Raw genomic sequence first — 19,156 nt, 5'->3', positions numbered from 1 at the left:
CATTTGCCAAGTCAGCACTCGTCTGGCTCCTTGCTCCTGGACGCTTTGCCTGCAATTGCAACCCTCTGCCACTAGGTGGAGGCTCTGTCTTACCTGTGGCCAATCTGAATAACCTGGCACCTGCAGTTATCTATTTGAATATATCTTCCTCGACAAACTAGAACTCTTTTTTAATACAGTTAAGTATAAAGGTCACAAAGGATCAGGATAAGTAATTTATTGGGTTGGTGCAAAAATAATTGCGGTTTTTGCAACTATTTTTAACTTTTAAAACCGTAATTACTTTTGCACCAACCTAATATAAAGTTACACAATTCCAGGCAAGATTTAAAGAGACAAACACTTAGATACAATCAAGCATTTCCCCACTCGTTTTGAACTGTTCTTCCTGACTCGGAAATGTCAAGTTAGTGCTATCCTGCCCCGAGGAGCAGCTTCTCCCTCATATGTTTTGAGTTAGATCCTCTGGAGATTCTCATCAAACCAAATCAAAAAGGCTTGCACGTTGTTCCCCTCAAATCTTGATCTTTTCACAGTTATATCAAACTTGTTTATTTGTTGACGCTGATAGCTGTTGAGAAGGTCAGTCACTATCCTTGTTTTCCTGGCTTTCATGCTAACCTTGTGTGGGGACAGAGCCAGGAGAGCAGTACCCAGGCTCTCGGCCTCACATGGAAAGGTGCTGGCTCGGGTAGTAGATGGCCGTCAGCTGTGATCAGATAGCCATCAGCTGTAACCAGTTAGCCATAGGCCACTGATACAACTGCCGTGGCTACGCTAGCAGGCGCGGAGTGCGGTTTGCAAGGGGGTTGGTTGGTTGGTTGGTTGGTTGGTTGGTTGGTTGGTTGGTTGGTTGGTTGGTTGGGTAGGTGGGTGGGTGGGTGGCTGGCTGGCTGGCAGAGAAGCGGAGGGTGGATTGCACATCATGTGGAGACCGCTTCCTGTATCTCCAACCCAGCCTCCAGCGAGACTGTAGTGGTATGAACTCCCTATCCGTGGCTCCGTGGGTGTTTCTTTTTGGCCTCACCATGCGTTCTTGTGCGGGGAGCGGGAGCTGAGTCCCTGCATGACACCTTGGAAGTTCCTCTTCTCCTTTTTAGGGAAAAGTTGTGCTCAGTATTGGGCCCATATATCCTCAGTGCCATGTTTCCTTTTCAGGTAATGTTGAAATTTGTGAATGCCGAGTTTGTGCTACTGATTTCAAAACAATTCAAATGTCTTCAACCCTACACCTCAAATTCCAGGATATTCATCAATCAACCCAGATCCTACCAATTGTTATCCAAACTCATGGAAACATAACTGGTAAGATAAAAATGTTAACAGTACTCAAGTGAATTAAAAACGGAGACATGAAATTGTTTCTTTCTGGTATGGTAAGTGGGGCAAATATGTGGGGCGGACACCGAGGAAGGCAGTGCTGAGGATACTGCTACAAAGACTCTGAGCATCCTCTGTAAAGCTCTCTGCTGAGGCCCCTCCGCTGTGACTTCATTTTTCCTCATGATGACCCCAGGAGCAAATTGCTGTATTCCCTATTTTATTAATGATGATCAGAGAAGCTGAGTAACTCACCCGAGAGGACGCAGCTGGAAAGTGCAGTTGCCACACCCAACTTGGGCAAGGTGAAGGGCAACCCTCATTCTTTTCATGTTTACCCAGGAAAGCATTAAGCATATTGTGCATTTCTAGGCACTTTTAGGGTAAAACTAGACAGGCTCTCAATGGGCGTAGGAGGAAACTGGGTGCAAGCAGGATTCTTTACTCTTGTTTCCATGAGAATGGAGCCCTGGTATAAGCAGTTGGGGATTCCAGGGCAGGGTCCTACATGACAAGTAACAAAGCCACTGTGAAGGCCTCACTGGTGTCTTAGTTAAGCTGCCAGAGGAAGACACTCATAATTGGAGATGGAGGGGGTGGAAGCAGGCAGATCGCTGCAGACCCTAACCATTAACAGTAACAATGTGGAACAGATTTGACCAAGCTGCCTTCACTGCCCAAGGCTGTGTCAAGAAGAGCTATTCTCAGGTAAAGACCAGCACAGAGCGCTTCATCATACGTCATTGCACTGTGCTGTGTCACCACATTCCACTATATTAGATGATAAGTTGTTTATCTCATAGTTTGGCTTTTTATGTGACTATCTCTCCTGAGGTGGTAATCTCCTTGAGGACAGGATCCATGTCAAGTAGATCTTTCTTGGTTTCCCCACCCCAACTAGCAAGTGCTTGGGGCATAGTTGGTGTTCAACCCAGTAGAGCTGAAGGAATGCTAACCAAGGAATGGGAGGGGGAAGGGGACAGGAAGGAAGACTGAGTGACGACTCTTAGGGATTGAGTCCAAGAGTCTGGGAGGAAGGGGTGTCAAGGGCAGTGGGTGGTGTCAACCTGGGACCTGGCCTTCTGGCTGGCGTCAGCTATGGGCTTACAGAATAGAGCGGTGCCCTGGCTGCCCCTGGATAGGTGCCTTGGGCAGGGCAGACAAAGCTCTCTCACTGGGTTTGCAGCATGGGCAAGGGCAGCACGCACTGTCCTTCTGCTCCCTCCCAAGGTTGTTCTTGGCACAGGAGCCCACTAGAAGCTGACCACATGTTCCCTTGAGCTTTTCAGGGACTTCTTGGAGGGCTGGCCCACCCCACCCACTGGAGCAGACTAATCTTGGTTTCCAGGTGCCTGGGTTTTTCTGAGGGGATACATACCCTGCTAGATCCAGAGGCATCCCAGTCTAGCTAACTCCTTGCTTTCCATGGTACTTCCCACCCAGGAAGAAGAGTTCGTGGGTCAGGAGTCCCCAGGAGGCAGGGCTGAGAGGCTATTGGAAAAGAGATAGGACATCAGCCTGTACTCCACTCCCAGTTTTGCCCTGACACTCTCCCCACGGAATTCAGGACTGAGTTCTAGAATGGGTCAGTCTCTTCTTAGCACTGATCTCTTTTCCTATTGGAGAAATGGAACATGAGAAGAGTTACCTCCTATCTACTCCAGAAGGAGACGGCCTTTGCCTTTGAGAGTTAACACACTCACATCCCAGCAGTGGGCTTTTCAAAGTTGTACATCTGTCGCCTCCTCTACAACCCTTTGTCCATCCCTCTCTCTCAACTCACTTCTCCTTTCCTCCAACCCTTACCTCGGATGCCCTCTTCGCCATGGCTGTAGACGCAGTGCAGGTATGATCCCAGTCCTCTGGAACCACAGACCACCCCACTCTATTAGCCAGGGCCACACATCACTATTCATCAACCAATATTGAGACCAGCACTTGTCCAACCTTAACTGCCAATCCTGATTTAGTAGATACTGTTTTTCTAACAAGCTCGCGGAGAGGTTAATGCTGCTGGTCCATGAACCACACTTCCTAGCAAGAATTTAGAACACTTAATATGTGACAGCACGGTGCTAGACAGACTCTATGGTGAGACTTCAAGTGGGCAAGTTATGGCCCCTGTTCTCAAGGAGGTATGTGAGTAGCCTCAAACAGGATCTCTACATGTTTGAGGGATAGATGAATGAATGAATAAACAAATGAGGACACAACACGATACTGGCCATATATAAGTGCAAAGAGTTCAAGGGCGGGAGAGAGATGGGAGATAGAAGCTACCACTGGCAGGTTGCTGGCCTCTCAAATGGTGTCCTTGGAGCCACTGTGCTTGCTATACTCTTGCTTGCTGAGTGCCCACAGCTAATGCATGTAACCTCTGCTGGGAGTGCTCAGACACCTTTGCATTGAGGCATTTATGTTTTTCCCTTCACTCCAGAACCCTTAGGAGCTGATGAGAGAGGCAGACATATGTTCCTTAAAGCCAGAAACCTACGCACTTAAAGAATATGCAAGATTTGGCACGAAAGGATTTTGTCTTTTAAAAAAGTTTTTAAAAGATCATTTCTGTATAAAAAGTACAGCCATTTCTTCAAGAAGTAAGCCTAAAAAACACCCAGACATCTTTCTTGTTTCCCCAGAAAGCCTATCTAGCAGGCGATAAGTAGAAGAGGGAAAAGTGAGCAGTGAGAAAGACAGGTCTGAGCCGTGAGAAGGATGGCTCGGTGACACCTGGTGGCATCCATAGAGTCCTCCGTGTCTGGCCTCGATTTCATCCTTAGTGCCACGTCTTATTCCCACTGTGGCTGACTCCACACTGCTCTGGGCCCCTGCCATGATTTTTGGTTCATCTGTCCTTCTTTGTTTTCTGACAGGAACAATCCTGCCTTCTCACTAGACCTCTGCATTTCAAAACCTCACCCACCCTTGGAGACTTCTCCCAGGAACCTTCCCCACCTTGCTCTGTGGCCCCCACCCCCAACGCTGTTCTTTCATTCTGTGTTTTTGGTTGGTTGGTTTGTATTTGAGGAGGGAGGAGGACACCTTTCCTGCAGCATTTTTCAGTCATTTTTTTTCTTGTTTCCTCTACAGACTCAAAGATAGGCTCTTCAGCCTCTTGGTCTCTCCATTTCATATAGGAGAGGGTGTTCAGTCCAAGGGCTCAACTGAATTCACGTGGTGCTGGGGCAATACCGAGGAGACTGGCTGGGCTTCTTAATGTTGTTTGTTTGAGAATACAGAGTGCCATATTTATGCTCCTGTGAGATGGAATGTAAGCCCATGAATCTGGAAACCCTCTCCTGCACAGTCCTGATCCTGTTACTTTGCCCCCCAAACGCCAAAGCAAAACATAAACACCTCTTGAAAGGATGTCTGACCCAAGCCCAACCAACAGAAGTGGAATGTCACTGAGTGAGCTGGACCCACTCTCCTCCACCGGGGCCTTCTGTGTGAAGTGCGGCTGGAGGCTGAGTGAAGGGTACGCATTCACCACCTGCCATATTTGGGGTGGGCTTAACCTCTTTGGAATGTGAATCCTTCCTCACTTTTATCACGATTTTAAAATGGGATTTGTGTCAAGGGAGAGAAAGAGATCTTTTCTTTACCATCCACCTACAAATATCTTTCCCAATAAGGCTGTGTTTACATGCATCTAAATTTAATATCCCCATAAAAGAGAGAAAAATAGTGAAACAGTTATTTTGTCTCTACAACACAAAATGACTGGTTTAATCCATTTGTCTCACTGAGCTGGTCTCATTGGGGTAGACACGCTGATTGTGTCTGTTATTTCTAACTGTTCTGTACACCGCTAGGCCTGCTGTACTTAAAGGGGCACGTGCATGACCAAGGTGGGACCTCCATCCTCAGCCACGGGTGTCCTCCTTCCACCTAGGAGCGAAAACAGCAGCTCTGATTCCATTTCTACAGTTTTAGAAACTGCAGTGCTTCCTCATCTGTCTAACCCTGCTAGGATATGAGATCTTTCACATTAAGTGAATGGACATTTATTTTCATTATATTTAATGGAGACCTTTCTAAAGCATAGTATTTCCCTGTCTCCTCAAAGACACCATATTACATTTAAATAACATTTTATTGGACATTTAAGTTCATTGTAAACCCTGGGGACTATAGCAGATGCTATGAACCAGGGTAAGGAAACAACCTGGAACAATGGAGACCACAGAGCTATTGGGACCAATAGGACTGTCCTATTGGCCCTCGGCTACCATGTTTCTTATTCATTGTCAACATATCTTACCTTTCTGTCTCCTCTCTTATCATCCCTTCTTGCTCTTCTTACTGTATTTTTATCCAGCAGTTGCTCTCCTGTCTTACCTCTCTTTTTCTGTATCTAAATGGTGAGGTCAGATGACACTACCTGTTAGTACAATATCCAAAGTATGAATGAATAGACACAGAGTAAGAGGGACTCTTGGATGCACAAAATGCATGAGATTTAGTACATAGTGTAAACTCTGGCTGCTCAGAATTCTGAGTGCTGTTGCTATCCTGGCTCTCAGGTTTATTTCCCCTTCTTTTCAATTTCTTGGCTATGTTCTAGATAGTGATATTGCTAGATAAATAATCTCAAAATCTGTGATTTTTTCCCCTATACATATAGGTTCCATTCCTGTCAGAGTCACAAATGAGAGGTTTCTAAATTGTAGTTGTTTGGATTCATGAATGGGTAAAATATTAATATTGGTGTTTAGTTGACTTTATAATTTAAATAATTTACATAGTTTATTTTGGTTTTGTCAATTTAAGTTTTATTTTGCTTTTGTCAATTCTCATCTGTGATGAAAAAACTCCCCCTCCCGCCCCACCTACAGGGAGTGGAGAACTAAACTTTGTATCCACAGATGAACCATGATTAGTAGAAAAATCCAGAGTTCTTATATGTAGATACAGTTCACTGGCAAAGACGAACCACAGAGTTAGAGGATGAAATCAAGAGCAACTTAGCAATACACATACGTATTACTTTGCTGCCTACTGAACTTCATCACTTTAAAATAGGCTTCAATTTTTTCATGGATCTTAGTATTTTCACCAAAGCTCTTTTTTTTTCTAGTTGAACTTTTATAGCCACTTGTATTTGAGGTCAATTGTATGAATGTCTAGCTTTATAGCTGCTTGTATCATAAATCATATTTTGCATCTAAATGCATTAGTCCATAGGGATTTAGCTGAATTTTTCTATGTGCTAAAATTGTGCTAGGCCCTGTTCTTGTCTCCAAGGAGCTTCCAAGCTCATTGGTAAGACCTATGAATACAAGGGGAGGGGGAGTGAGAACTACACGCAAAAGTATGTAGCTTAGAGTGTAACTGTGGATATAGGCTATAAATGCCAGAAGGATTCAGAGAGGCAGAGAGACACTGCGTTCTAGAGATATCAGGGGACACTTTTATGAGAGGTTTAAACCTAGAAGGTCTTGAGAAATGTGTGGAATTTGGTCATTCTACCTTCTAGGTAGAGAAGATAGGACCCATGGCCCCAAGGAGGGCATGGGACATTGTGGCTGTGAGACCAGCTTTCTCTTGGCAGAGGCTGGAGCTGGTGAGAGTGTCAGAGCTCAGTGCAAGGCCTTGAACAGAAGGATGGGAAAAGAGCCAAGGAAGGCCCATGGCAGGAGAGGAAAAGCTGGAACCACTGGTTTAATCCTTCACCCACCTCTATCCAGCCTGGATAAAATGTGTTGGCTTTTCTATAAATAATAAAAGTGCTTTCCTTTTCCAGCCAGCACACTTTTAGAGAAGTTCTGCACACTTGGAACTCAAGAGACTTCAAATCATGGGGTGGGGGGAAGCCCGGAACCCCCTGTGGAAGCCTGAGGCCAGGGTGGTAGAAGCAGCTTCTTCCAAGTGCCCTCAGTTCCAGGAGGAAAGTGCTGCAGAAACTTCACTGCTGGAGAGGGGAGTTCTGGTTAAGTCAGACCCCAATTCTGAGTTTTGTGAAAGTTTGCATTTGCCTAAAGTTCTTTGGGGGAACCTTACAATCCTCAGGGACAGAAAGCTATCAATCCTCAGGGACAGAAAGAGGAAGAAGTCCGTTTGGGGGCTTTTTTATCTGGTATCAAAGGAGGCACCAAGAGCCAAGCGAAGAGCACAGCTGAGCCCTGGGAAGAAGGCAGAACTTGGGCAAGGTGCCAGAGGGCGCTCACCGGGGAAGGTGAGGCGAGGTGGGAAGCAGAGGGCCAGGGGGCCAACTAGGAAATTCTGGCTTCTGCCCTGGCTCAGAGAACTCTGTCCAGCTGGAGCGGCCTCCTCTCTCCCTGGACAGGGCTGCAGCAGTGACCAACCGTCTCTGGCCAGAGCTGCTCAACCCCAGCCGGCAGCGCCCACTCCCCCCCGGGACTCCCGGAGCTGGGCCAGGAAGAGCAGACACCACGTCTGAGCCTGTAACTAGACGGTCTCCCACCTCGGCAGCGTGCACGGTTTAATCTCGGCTTCCTCTGTCCTCTCTGGCTCCTCGAGCCCCCTTCCCAGGACCTGCCCCCGCTCCCCTCCCCCCTTCACACAGGTCTCCCTCTGTGCTGTAACACACCGGCCCTTTTCCTGGCGATCGGCTCCCGCCAACGTCTGCCCAGGCTCCAGAGGAGGCTCTTTCATCGCATAGCTGGATGGGGGAGGGGTTGGGGGCACTACCGTTCTGAATTTCCAGGTGGGAGCTCGGGGGCCAGGTACCCCGAGAAAGGGCCCCAAAACCTGTCCCTGCTTGCCAGTCTCCAAGATTTTGGACTCCAGATACCTTCACGGGCTCCCCCTGCGCCCTACCCCACCCCATCCCCGCTGCCCAAGGTCCCAATACGGTGCCCCTCTTCCTCCCCCGCTGCTCCCTTCTACAGCATTTCCCTCCTCCCTCCCAAGTCTTTTCCGTCCGGGTCTAGGGCTCGCGGCCTGTGCCTGTGCAAACACCCCCCGCCCCTCCAATCCGGGCAGAACTCCGAGGGGAGGGGCCGGAGGCCCCCCTTCCCGCCTGTGGTCAGAGGGGCCAGCGCTGCAACCCCGGGTGGGGGGAGGACAGGGGCCGTTTCAGTGCCCCGCCCGATCAGACCACTGGGCTCACTAGAGCTGGGGGGCGGGAAGCCCGGCTAGCAGTGAGGGGAGTCCGGCCCAGGCAGGTGCGGGCTCTGGCTGGGCCTGGGCGGGCTCCGGGGGCGGGGTCTCAGGTTACAGCCCCGTGGGGGGCCAGGGGCGGCCCGCGGTTTGGGCCAGTTCACCAGCCTCGAGTGGGGCCGGGCGCATATAACGGGCGCTGCGGCGGGGAGAAGACGCAGAGCGCTGCTGGGCTGCCGGGTCTCCTGCCTCCTCCTCCTGCTCCACGGGCCTGCTGCATGAGGGCACGGTAGAGACCCGGACCCACGCCGTGCTCCTGCCGCCTCGCTGCGCTCCGCTCGGGCCCGGCTCCGCCAGGCCCCGCGGTGAGCCATGATCCGCTTCGGGGCTCCCCAGACGCTGGTGCTGCTGACGCTGCTCGTCGCCACTGTCCTTCGGTGTCACGGCCAGGATGTCCGTAAGTCGCCCACCAATCCTGCTTGCCACCCTTCCGTGCCGTCCCTCCGCATCCTTCTCCTCGGCCCTCTGCCGCTCTGGAGCCCGCGGGTCCTGGTTAGAGAGGCTCCTCGGATCATAGCGCGCCGACACTTGGGCGCAGGATGCGCAGGAGTTCATCCAGCGGAGTTCTGCAACCTCTGTCCAAGCGTCCTCCGTGCGGGCGGCGGTTGGAGGCGTTTGCTGGTCCCTACGCTGAGTAGGAATATTAAACGTGCAAAGTGTAGAATTGGAGAGGTTTGCACACAGATTTAAGCGCTGTCTTTTACACCAGCTTTGATAAGTAAGCGCACACGCACACAACTTGCCTCGCTGAAGCACTCGCAGTTCAGCAAAACAGGTCGTGGCCCATCGTTCTTAGAAGTAGGAGAGAAAGAGCACCAGCGAAGGAGCGAGCAAGCGCCAACGGGTATACTTCGCAGTCGAGTCCAGGGGTTGGTGGCTGGGGCGTTCAAAAGGGAGTTAGACAAAGGAGATGCTCTGAAACTGGTGGGCTGAAATCCGAGGCCACAAAGAAAGGCTTCGGAGGGGCGCTCTGAGATCCCAGCGCCTCTCGCGGTTCCCTCCCCCTCCCGGCGGGCCCTGGAGCAAGGTGCAGCCCTCGTTCGCATCTCGGCTTTCCCCCTGAAACTTCCCGAAGGGGAGGCCATCTGAAAGGCGATAACATTCCAACCAGACCGTGCTTTTCAAACGCCCCGGAAAATAGCGCCCCCTCCCCGCGGTTTTCCCCCCTAAATCCCCGAGGTACTACAATGAGTTACTTTTCTAAGTTTCTGGAACTCACCGAGCCAGGCTGCAGGCCGTGTGTGTGTGTGTGTGTGTGTGTGTGTGTGTGTGTGTGTGTGTGTGTGTGTGTGTAGCAGGGGAGAGGGGCATGGCTGGTCAATTGCTATAACTATTTCAAACGAATATAGTTAGAGATGGCAGTTTTACAATCTGGTCCAAAGTCCGTTCGGACCGCATCGTTCCTTTGGTAATGTCCCACTGTCTGGGATTATATTCAGAACAAACGAAGCCTGGAAAGTGTATTAGGTAGAGAGATTTTTTTCCACGTGTTTGGGCACGTTTCCGAAGGCTGGGATTCCAGCCCTGTCTTTGTATGTTACAGATTGTAAATCAATCGCAGGGAAAACTTTTTTTTTGGGGGGGAGGGGAGGAAGAAATCAAAGTCCCTCTGTCAACGAGGCTCTATGCGGTCTCGCCTGCCACCAGGCTGTCTCCAGAGATGGTTTGGCAGGCTGCGGGCTGGGGAGGACCTTCCGTCCTTAGAGCGGCTGACCCGGGCAGGGTCAGGAGTGGAGCCCCGCGGCTCAGCCGCAAGGAGCCCGGGGCAGGAGATCCTGGCCAGGTAGTCACGTAGCGCGCCAGTTGGCAGCGCGCTCCGGGGCACCTGTTGAAATACGGTGTGTCTATAAGTGGCCAGGGCTCCACCAGGCTATATTTTTGTCCTAAATCTGCATGTACATACCCACAAAGCTGTCTTCTTGATTGACCTCTGCTTTTAGTGTGTAATGGAATTAGCTAAGTGACTAAAATAATTCCTAAATTCTCCATCTGGTATTAGAGGGTCTCACTTAAGTGGCTAGAGCCCTCTCACCGCCGCCGCTTTCCCAGGAGGGAGTGAATTCCACAGTTCCTTGGGCCCAGCTCTTCCAGGCGCTTCTCCTCCTCCCCAGAGAGAGTGCATCCCAGCGGCTGATTTTGCGCCCTGGCGCATCCCAGCTCCATAACCCCCTCCCCCGGGCCAGCGGACCCAAAAATGTGACGTGGGAAAAGACGCAGTCCGCTCGGACGTCAGGAATGTCAGAAACCTGGAGCTCGGGCACGCCCCTCCTCCCCATCTTTCCACGAGCTTGAGACACTTATTGGCGGCGGCGTCTTTGACCCACATCTGCATTTCACAGCCCTCGCCTCCGAAAGTGCCCCTCGGCTCGGGGGAGAGACCTCAATCCTCCTTTGTGAGGCTTGTTTGCGTTGGGAGATTGGCAGCGATGGCTTCCAGATGGAGCTGAAACGCTGCCCGTATTTATTTAAACTGGTTCCTTGCGGAGACCTGTGAATCGCGCTCTGTGTGCGCTCGAGAAAAGCCCCATTCATGAGAGGCGAGGTCCAGTGGGTTCCCCCGGATTCCCCGACCCCCTCTCTCACAATGCCCCCCTGTGCCCGCCCGCCGCCACCTCCTGGGCTCCAGCCCTGAGCACAGCGGCGGCGGAACGAAACAGTTCCCCGAAAGAGGTAACTTTTTAATTGGCCTGCTACAAAGAATCACTTATGCAGCGCTGCGGTAATGAGCGGAATCCGATCGGGCGCGCCGGGATGCTATCTGCAGCGGTTTGGAACAGCAATTATGGTAGTGTTGGGCTCCTCCGTCCACACCTAGGGGATCTGGTTACGAAGCTGGCTCCTTTCTGGGGCAGTCATTTAATCCCACTTTTCACCCTCCCAGTGTCTGAGGGCGAGCCATGTCCAGAGCCGCAGCCACAAAGAGTCACCCAGCGGCTCTCACACGCAGCGCCGCCTGGTCCCGCCCCCACGCCCGCGCATCCTGGCTGCCTTGCCAAGCGAAATCCGATCCGCGTTCGGGGTGCTCCCCCCTCTCCCTGCATTTCCCTCTCTTTCCATCCTGGGCCCTCTTGGGTGAGGGTGGGCTCTTCCTTAGTCCGAACGGGAGACCATTGACCTGTACGCCAGCCCCTTCCCGGCTGCGGGCTTTATACAGCTCCAGCAATTTTAGCGGTGGGTGTGTCCCAGAGGCTTCCGTATATTCCCTGAGATCCCGGGATCTACCCCCGCCACCCGTGATTGTCTTGACTAAAGGATAAGTGCATTTCTTCTAGTGGAAAAGAAAGAAAAAAAAAGGTTTATCTTTAGATTTTTCAGTCTCCTTAAAGAGCAGGAGGCAGGCCCATTTCTGGCTCCGCCCACTTGGTTTGTGGCTCTTTCCTATTATTCATCTCCTGCAGTTGCCATTGCTTTGGGGATTTTGATGAGAAAAACAGCGCTGGGCGCTCCCTAGCATGTGGTGCGGGCTCTTCAGATCTTGGCGCTCTCCAGAGCGCTCTTGTCAGCACAGGTTTCATTTGCAGGGTGGATTCCAGGCGGCAGAGCCCTTGTGGAAGACACTAGTCCCTGTCTTGCTTGATCTGCATTCTGGGTGAAGGTCTGGCCTGGGCGGCTAATCTTAGCCCAGGCTCTGCATTCAAAGCCACCAGCCAAGCAAATTGGGGTATTGTCTTCAGGTGGAGGCAGGATCTTTCCAGGGATATCAGCACCCTCAGGGATATATGAGGGTCCTCTGGCTCTGCTTGCCTCCCCAAGGCATTTTATTAGCCTGCTTGGGTCCCAAATGTGTTGTTTGAATGGGCCTATCCCCCCTCCCCCTCCTCACCCCCAATTCGCCCTGATCCTAATATGGTTTAAAGAACGGGACAAGGTTCTAATTCTAATAGTTCATCCTTTCAGCTACCCCTCTCCCCCCCCCCAACCCCCACCCCCCGCCCCATATCTACTGTTGGAACCTGGCTATTTATAGACTCTAAATTTTGTGGGTGGAATTTTCTACATGCCTTCTGAATTTTAGCTGTCAGTTGTATTTAGCAAATCCAAATTCCTGGAGGAAGGCAGGAAAAAAAGGCCTCTGTTCCTGTGCTGGGGGGTTTCTCTGTTTTTCTCTCTTCCCTATTTTTATAGTCCGTGAGTTCCCATTCAGGGTTTCATCTTCTCCTGCTCCCTCTAACTTGCACTTGCCCCTGCCCCCAAACATCACCAGGTCTCCCCAATGTTAGGTGCATGAAGTGAATAGAGTACAGTCGTCCCACCAACCCACCCCCACTCCTGGACTTCAACGCTGCGTCAGGATTGTCATTGGTGATAGACAGCATCGTGCACGGCGCACAAATATTTGTTGACTACATGGTAAAATGAACGATGTCTTAGAAAAATAATATTCGCGTTCTCTATGTTTGGGTGGCCCGAGTCCACATTCTTAAGCCTTTGAATTATGTCAAGTTGACTGCAACCTCTTTCTCTTTTTCTCTCTGGCTCCCACCCCCTCCTTCCCTTTGCGCTCTGCTTCCCCTGCTCCACCCTTGGTGCAGAGAAGGCTGACAGCTGTGTGCAGGACGGGCAGAGATATAATGATAAGGATGTGTGGAAGCCCGAGCCCTGCCGGATCTGTGTCTGTGACACTGGGACTGTCCTCTGCGACGACATAATCTGTGAAGACATGAAAGACTGCCTCAGCCCCGAGACCCCCTTCGGAGAATGCTGCCCCATCTGCTCAACTGACCTCGCCACTGCCAGTGGTCGTAATTTATTTATTTCCTGTTCCACATAAATAAATTACTTGCAGGTGCAGCAAATGCCCTCCCATGGATGCTGGTCATCTCTGTGACGCAGAGGTGCTGGTTATCCATGGGACCCCAGCAGCGGAGGCTGAAAGGAAAGGTCACTTCTTGCTTGCAGGTTGAAACTGAGTGAGCCTGAGCCACTAGGGGTGCGTGTGGGGGGGTCCTTCCTCACCTAACACCTCCAAAATATGTGCTACCCAGATACATGCAAGGACAGATGTGCATCCACAAAGTATACTCTCTGGAATTATCCCTGAAAATTATTAGAGCCACAGTGGAGATTAAATGTTTCATCTGGCCAAACCACAGATTAATTCCGACTCTGTGATCCACACTTGGTCTTCCCCTTAGAAGACCTCTAGCTATACGGTCTTCAGTGAGAAGAAACTTCTGCTGGCTACTGGGAGACAGAGGGCAGGCTCCCTCGTTGAGATGGAGAACATTGGTGGCAGTTTTCTTTTGTGTCTACCTCTCTTGGAGTTGACTGCCAGTTAAGAAGCACACTAATAGGAGAAGAAAGAGCTGGGCTCTGAGAGTGCTAGTGGTGAAGGGTGGGGCTGGGGCTGGGACAGAGCTCCCTGTGCCTGCACTCAGGTGGGCAGTTGTTACCTCCCAGCTAGAACCAGTGCTGGTGGGTGACCTGTGTGCGGAGAACCACCCCAGCATTCAAACACTTGCCGGCAGTGTGGGTGGGGACCCATGTCTAGGCCTCATGTGGCTCTCACTGCTCTCTTCCTGCTTAAGTAGAGAAAAAGTTGAAAGGGAGGGGAGAAGTTGCCTTTCCTGAACACTTCATCAACACTGGGAAACTGCTTGGGGAAACTGCTTTTATTCCAAGTTCCCAGATCATTTCTGAGGGGGGCCCTCTGTGAGTGAAGTGTTGGTTGCCTTTACTGTTGCTGCTACAAAGGGCAAGGGGTTACTGATTGGGGGTGGCACTGGCTGCAATGCCCTTTATAACTCCTGTGCCCTGCTGTTTTTTTTGTGCTTGCTTCAAGGAGACCCAGCTTGAATGTAAGACCTTTTTAACTACCTAATTCTTCCTCTGGGAGGGCTTGGGCTGCGGGAAGGGCTTCCTATATCCTTTGGGGAAAACAAGAGACTGACAGTTCTGCCAGCTTCTGGTGCTTTCTTCTCTGGCAGCTGATTAGATCTTGAGCTCTTCTTACTGCCCCTGCTCCCTTCTTTTGCATGCTGACTGCTTTTTGAATAACAAAGTCTGGGTCATCTTCCTCATGGGACCTCAGCCACCCCAGGACTCCTGTGACTCTAACACCCCAACAGAGGGTTCAGTAGAGGACCAGGAAGCTGCCTCCTTCCTTGGTTGTGTTTGATTCCTTAAAGACTGTTAGAGTGACAAGAACTTGTATTTCTCCATCTCACAAATCTTACATTCTCCTTCTCTATTTTTTTCCACTTACAGGGCATCCAGGACCAAAGGTGAGGGTTTTTTCTTTTTCGCTTTTGCCTTTATAGTTTTCTTCAGAAGCAATGCTATGCTCATTCAGCCTGTCATTTTTTAGATGTCAGCAGAGGTGTGTTTCAGAGGGCACCTTGATGCAGGGGCTGCTGGGCAGGATTTTGTGCTTGGGGCTTGGTGGGCTTGCTCAGCTCAATCCTGAGAATGTGTCAAATTTCAGGGACAGAAAGGAGAACCTGGAGACATCAAGGATGTAAGTAAAAATTATTCTCACACCGTGTTGCTTCTGCTGCTCTCATTGGGTCATTTCCTTGTGGTCTCCTTTAACATGCCACCCTGTGGGTCTCTCTCTCTCTCACACACAGATTGTAGGACCCAAAGGACCACCTGGGCCTCAGGTAAGAAAGGGAGAAAGTCTTTCCTTCACCTCTTCCTTGAGTTACTGATCTGCAGGCCCCTGGCCTTGCTGTCATCTCAACATTTCTTCGCCTTCAGGGGCCTGCAGGTGAACAAGGACCCAGAGGTGATCGTGGTGACAAAGGTGAAAAAGTGAGTAGAGAAACAATACTGTTTCATCCTTGTGGACCCCCCACCCTGTTCTCTAAGGCCCCGCGACATGTCTGACAATGCCTCACGAGCAGCCCATGGACAGATGGTTCTTGCATAAACACTGCTTCTCATCGGTGCCTTTGCTTCTTTCTGCCAAGGGTGCTCCTGGACCTCGTGGCAGAGATGGAGAGCCTGGGACCCCTGGAAATCCCGGTCCCCCTGGCCCTCCTGGCCCCCCTGGTCCCCCTGGCCTTGGTGGAGTAAGTATCCTTACATCCCCTTTCTTCAGGCTGTCCCTGCAGAAATGTGGCTTCCAAATTGCTACTCACACTTACCTGGCTGACTCCCAGGGCTGCCAGCAGTGTGTACACAGCCTGACCATGAGCTTCTCCCCCAGGCCTATAATTCAGTGGAATCACATATTAGGCATGAGGCTATGGCACTAAGGGTTGACTTTTTCCACTCGCTGGGTTTCTGCAAAGAAAGTCTTCAGTTACCTGGCTCCCTGGCATCTGTACTATGTGGTCGATTCTTGGGGTGGGTGTGGGGTTTGGGAGGGAGGCTGACTGGGCACTTGTAGTTCCCTGGAAGAAGAGTGACCACTGTCCTTGGAAGACATTTATTCTTGGTCCTTGCCAGATACATTCCAAGCAACTATTCATTCTCATGAAAGAGCCCCACTGAGTGAAGGTGTGTGGCTAAAGTTGTTTTTGGAATCAAACCAATCAACAAATTATATTATTGCCCAGGTTTTGCAGGTTTGCCATTTTGATGTTTGCTTTATTTTACATTTTTAAGCTTTAAACTCACAGACGCCTACGACATCCCCTGCTAAAATATTTCAAGACTGTTGATTTTAGTCTTTTGCTGGGCATTAAAATTTGGGGAGAAAAAAAATCCACCTTTAAAAATGAAGTTTTAGTTATGTTCATTGGTGTGTGTCAAATAATGTATTTAATAGTTTAGAATTAAAAATAATAATTTTATAAAAATAAGATGCAAGTAACTGATACTCCTTCAAATAACACTTCATCTTCCAGGGAATTGATTATGCCATTGTCATCTAAGAACACATTTCCAAATGATTTTCCAGGAATCATTGGTAATTCTGGTCAATGCTAGGTTAATCTCCAACAATTAGAGTTTATCTAAATAGAGTTTTTCTCTATCCAGATATAGCTTACCCAGCCAAGTAGGAAAAACCTAGGGCCTCGCAAGCTCCTAATATTGTTGGGTTTATTTGCAGAATTTTGCTGCCCAGATGGCTGGAGGATTTGATGAGAAGGCTGGTGGCGCCCAGATGGGAGTCATGCAAGGACCAATGGTAAGAAAAGACACCAGTTCTTGCAGCCAAAATGGCAGGAGGTGGCCCTTAGCGGAGCCAGAGACTCTGACAACCTCACTTTACAGATAATTGCTTAGAGCAGCTCTTCTCCATCAGTTATGTAACCTCTCATTTAGTTAGCCCAAAGCATTTGGTTTTTAATGGCGATGGATGCCAGTTTTAATGATGCACTGGAGTGAGTAAGAAGAATGAGGATGGAGAGATGCATATAGGCCGATCTGTTAGAAGGTCAGTTGCTATTGCTCTTGGAAGGAGAACTGAAGAATGCAGACAGCAGCCACTGTTCTCCAGCATCCACAAGACTTCCAGCAGGAAATCTCAGCCCTGCAGCTCTGACTTGGCACATGCTAAATGAAACTCAGACTTTAGTAAACATGGCTGCTGTCCAGGAGAAAGCAAGGCCAGCTTCTCTGTCCAAATAGAGCCTATAAATAAAAATAGATTGTTGCGTGGGGAGTGGGAAATGAGAGGGAGCAGCTACTGAAGGCCCCCTGCCCACAGAATAGCTCCTTGTCCTGTGTCTGGGCTGCTGACTCGGAGAAGGTGGCACTCTGGAGGCTGCGGCTGAAGCTTTTCCAGTAAACCTTCTCCTGTTCTGTTCCAACCCAGGGCCCCATGGGACCTCGCGGACCTCCAGGCCCGGCTGGCGCTCCCGTAAGTACCGGGTCTTCTCCTCTCGGTGGCAGTGCAGATGCTTTCACGTTGTCTGTCGGTTTGTGGGGGTCAACCTTGTGTCCTCACTTGACTTTTTAGGGACCTCAAGGATTTCAAGGCAATCCTGGTGAACCGGGGGAACCTGGCGTCTCTGTGAGTACCCGTGTGGGCCCGACCGCTCCTGTCAGACCCCTGTCCTGTCACTCCTCCCTCCCCAATCGATCCTGTGCTTTCCCACAGTGGAGGGTGCAGAGGAAATGCAGGTGTCACTTCTTAGCAATGGGGGAACTCTAACAGAACCAAACATGCCAAGGACCACCAGGATCTCTGTCATCACCATCCCCCTTCTGGGCCACCGCTGGCCTGACCTGTCTGCTGCCTCTCACTGGGATCTGCTCTGGACCTTGGCTCTCTCTCCACACAAAATGGGGCTTTTTCATCGTTCTTCCTGAGAGGGGAATTAGCTTCCAAAAGCTCCAGTCCCAAAGCTTTGTCCACTGATTCAGTGTCTGCCCCCTCCAACCATCTCCTAAACGCTCTTATTTTGTTTATAGGGTCCCATGGGTCCCCGTGGTCCTCCTGGCCCCCCTGGAAAACCTGGTGATGATGTGAGTATATCTGGGTAGTCACATGAGTGGCGACCTCTGTGAAAGGGCCTGGAGAGGCTGTGTGTTGGGGCAGAGACTGGCTTGGCCCCAGGGTCGAGGCGTCCTAAAGGGCAAGACCGGTCAGTCAGAGACTCAGGCTCTGTCTACATTCCCACTTGCAACTTAGCTTGCAAAGGCCCTGGGGACTGCTGTGGACCCATTGGGAAGGGAAATAATTAAATCATCATTAGCTCCAAGAAGGGAAATTGAGACATGAAAGAAGGGAGAGGGAGAACACCAGGGGAAAAGATATAGAGAAGAAAAAACAAAGAAAGAAACATTCAACAGCCCAACATTATCTTAATTGTAAATGAGTTAGGAAAAGCTCAGCCTGAGTCAGGATGTCTACAAAGGATGCAAACGAAATGAAGAGACAAAAGTTGGCACTTCAGCTATTCTTATGAATAGAATTAGACAGTCAAAGTCTCCCAAGGTTAGGGAGAGAGAACCCAGTCAGCAGAGTCCAAGAGAGCAGAGAGGGAACCTTCTGGGGGAGGCGGGGGCTGGTGGCGACAGAGGGGCTAACCTACCCAACATGCAGCTGTCCCAAAGGATACATAGTGACCTAAGGAAGACATTCAGGGAAGTCTAGAATGTGAAGGAGGTGAGGGGAATGAGTAAGTAGATTGCCAAAGGCAGGGAGGACTGAGAGAAGAGGTGCTGTTCTGGAGTGTGCCAAGGTTAATAACGTGTCTCCCGAGGAAGCTGAGGTACATCTCTCTTTTGCAGGGTGAAGCTGGAAAGCCTGGAAAATCTGGTGAAAGAGGCCCTCCCGGCCCTCAGGTAAAGCCCCACTTTTCCAGCCTCACACCCAGCTCGTCTAGTTGGGCAGTGGCCTCACACCCAGCTCCTCCACTTCAGTCTGTTCGCTTCTAAAAGGAAATTCCAACAGTCTCCGCATATATCGTGCCCGCAAGCTGATGATCACATTTCTGACCCTAGCACAGGCGTACGGGGGAGGCAGGGCAGTTGTCCTTTCTACCCACTGTGCATAAGATGGGGTGAGGCACAGTGAGGGGGATTCTGGGATTTACTAACAGAGCTGTCCAAGTGCTGGGCTACTCGACTGCTCCCTGGCCACCTCAGGGAATTGGCTCCAAAAGCTGTCTAGCAACTCAGGGCAGCTTTTACCTGGTTCTTCCACTGTGTGTCCTGACATCTCCTCTTTGGATTGCAGGGTGCTCGGGGCTTCCCAGGAACCCCAGGCCTTCCTGGTGTCAAAGGTCACAGAGTAAGTATCCTGGGTGAGAGTACTGGAAGAAAGGGGCTGCCTAGGGGAGAGAAAAGCATTTAAGGGCATGTGTATGTCTTC

The 19,156-nt window shown here is 50.4% G+C and overlaps 1 protein-coding gene across 2 annotated transcripts in view; it reads left to right on the top strand.

The window, feature by feature from the left end:
- Nucleotides 1–8,525: 8,525 nt before the first annotated feature.
- The window catches only part of COL2A1 (collagen type II alpha 1 chain), a 31,135-nt gene continuing 20,504 nt past the window's right edge, over nucleotides 8,526–19,156 (top strand). Inside the window, exons 1-13 of one of the 2 annotated variants that reach the window (XM_019748445.3) lie at nucleotides 8,527–8,842; nucleotides 12,978–13,184; nucleotides 14,653–14,669; nucleotides 14,870–14,902; nucleotides 15,015–15,047; nucleotides 15,145–15,198; nucleotides 15,357–15,458; nucleotides 16,445–16,522; nucleotides 17,153–17,197; nucleotides 17,297–17,350; nucleotides 17,752–17,805; nucleotides 18,574–18,627; nucleotides 19,022–19,075. In XM_019748445.3, the coding sequence (XP_019604004.1) occupies nucleotides 8,758–8,842; nucleotides 12,978–13,184; nucleotides 14,653–14,669; nucleotides 14,870–14,902; nucleotides 15,015–15,047; nucleotides 15,145–15,198; nucleotides 15,357–15,458; nucleotides 16,445–16,522; nucleotides 17,153–17,197; nucleotides 17,297–17,350; nucleotides 17,752–17,805; nucleotides 18,574–18,627; nucleotides 19,022–19,075 (870 nt within the window). In that variant the 5' untranslated portion in view covers nucleotides 8,527–8,757. Of the gene's footprint in view, nucleotides 8,843–12,977; nucleotides 13,185–14,652; nucleotides 14,670–14,869; nucleotides 14,903–15,014; nucleotides 15,048–15,144; nucleotides 15,199–15,356; nucleotides 15,459–16,444; nucleotides 16,523–17,152; nucleotides 17,198–17,296; nucleotides 17,351–17,751; nucleotides 17,806–18,573; nucleotides 18,628–19,021; nucleotides 19,076–19,156 lie in introns of both variants that reach the window. The other variant, XM_074325779.2, reaches the window with a different exon arrangement.

This window comes from Rhinolophus sinicus, chromosome 1 (genome assembly GCF_057876585.1).
Source record: "Rhinolophus sinicus isolate RSI-liver-muscle chromosome 1, RSI-T2T, whole genome shotgun sequence".
Classification (NCBI taxonomy): Eukaryota; Metazoa; Chordata; class Mammalia; order Chiroptera; family Rhinolophidae; genus Rhinolophus; species Rhinolophus sinicus.
This window is presented reverse-complemented; position numbering and strand designations above follow the sequence as displayed.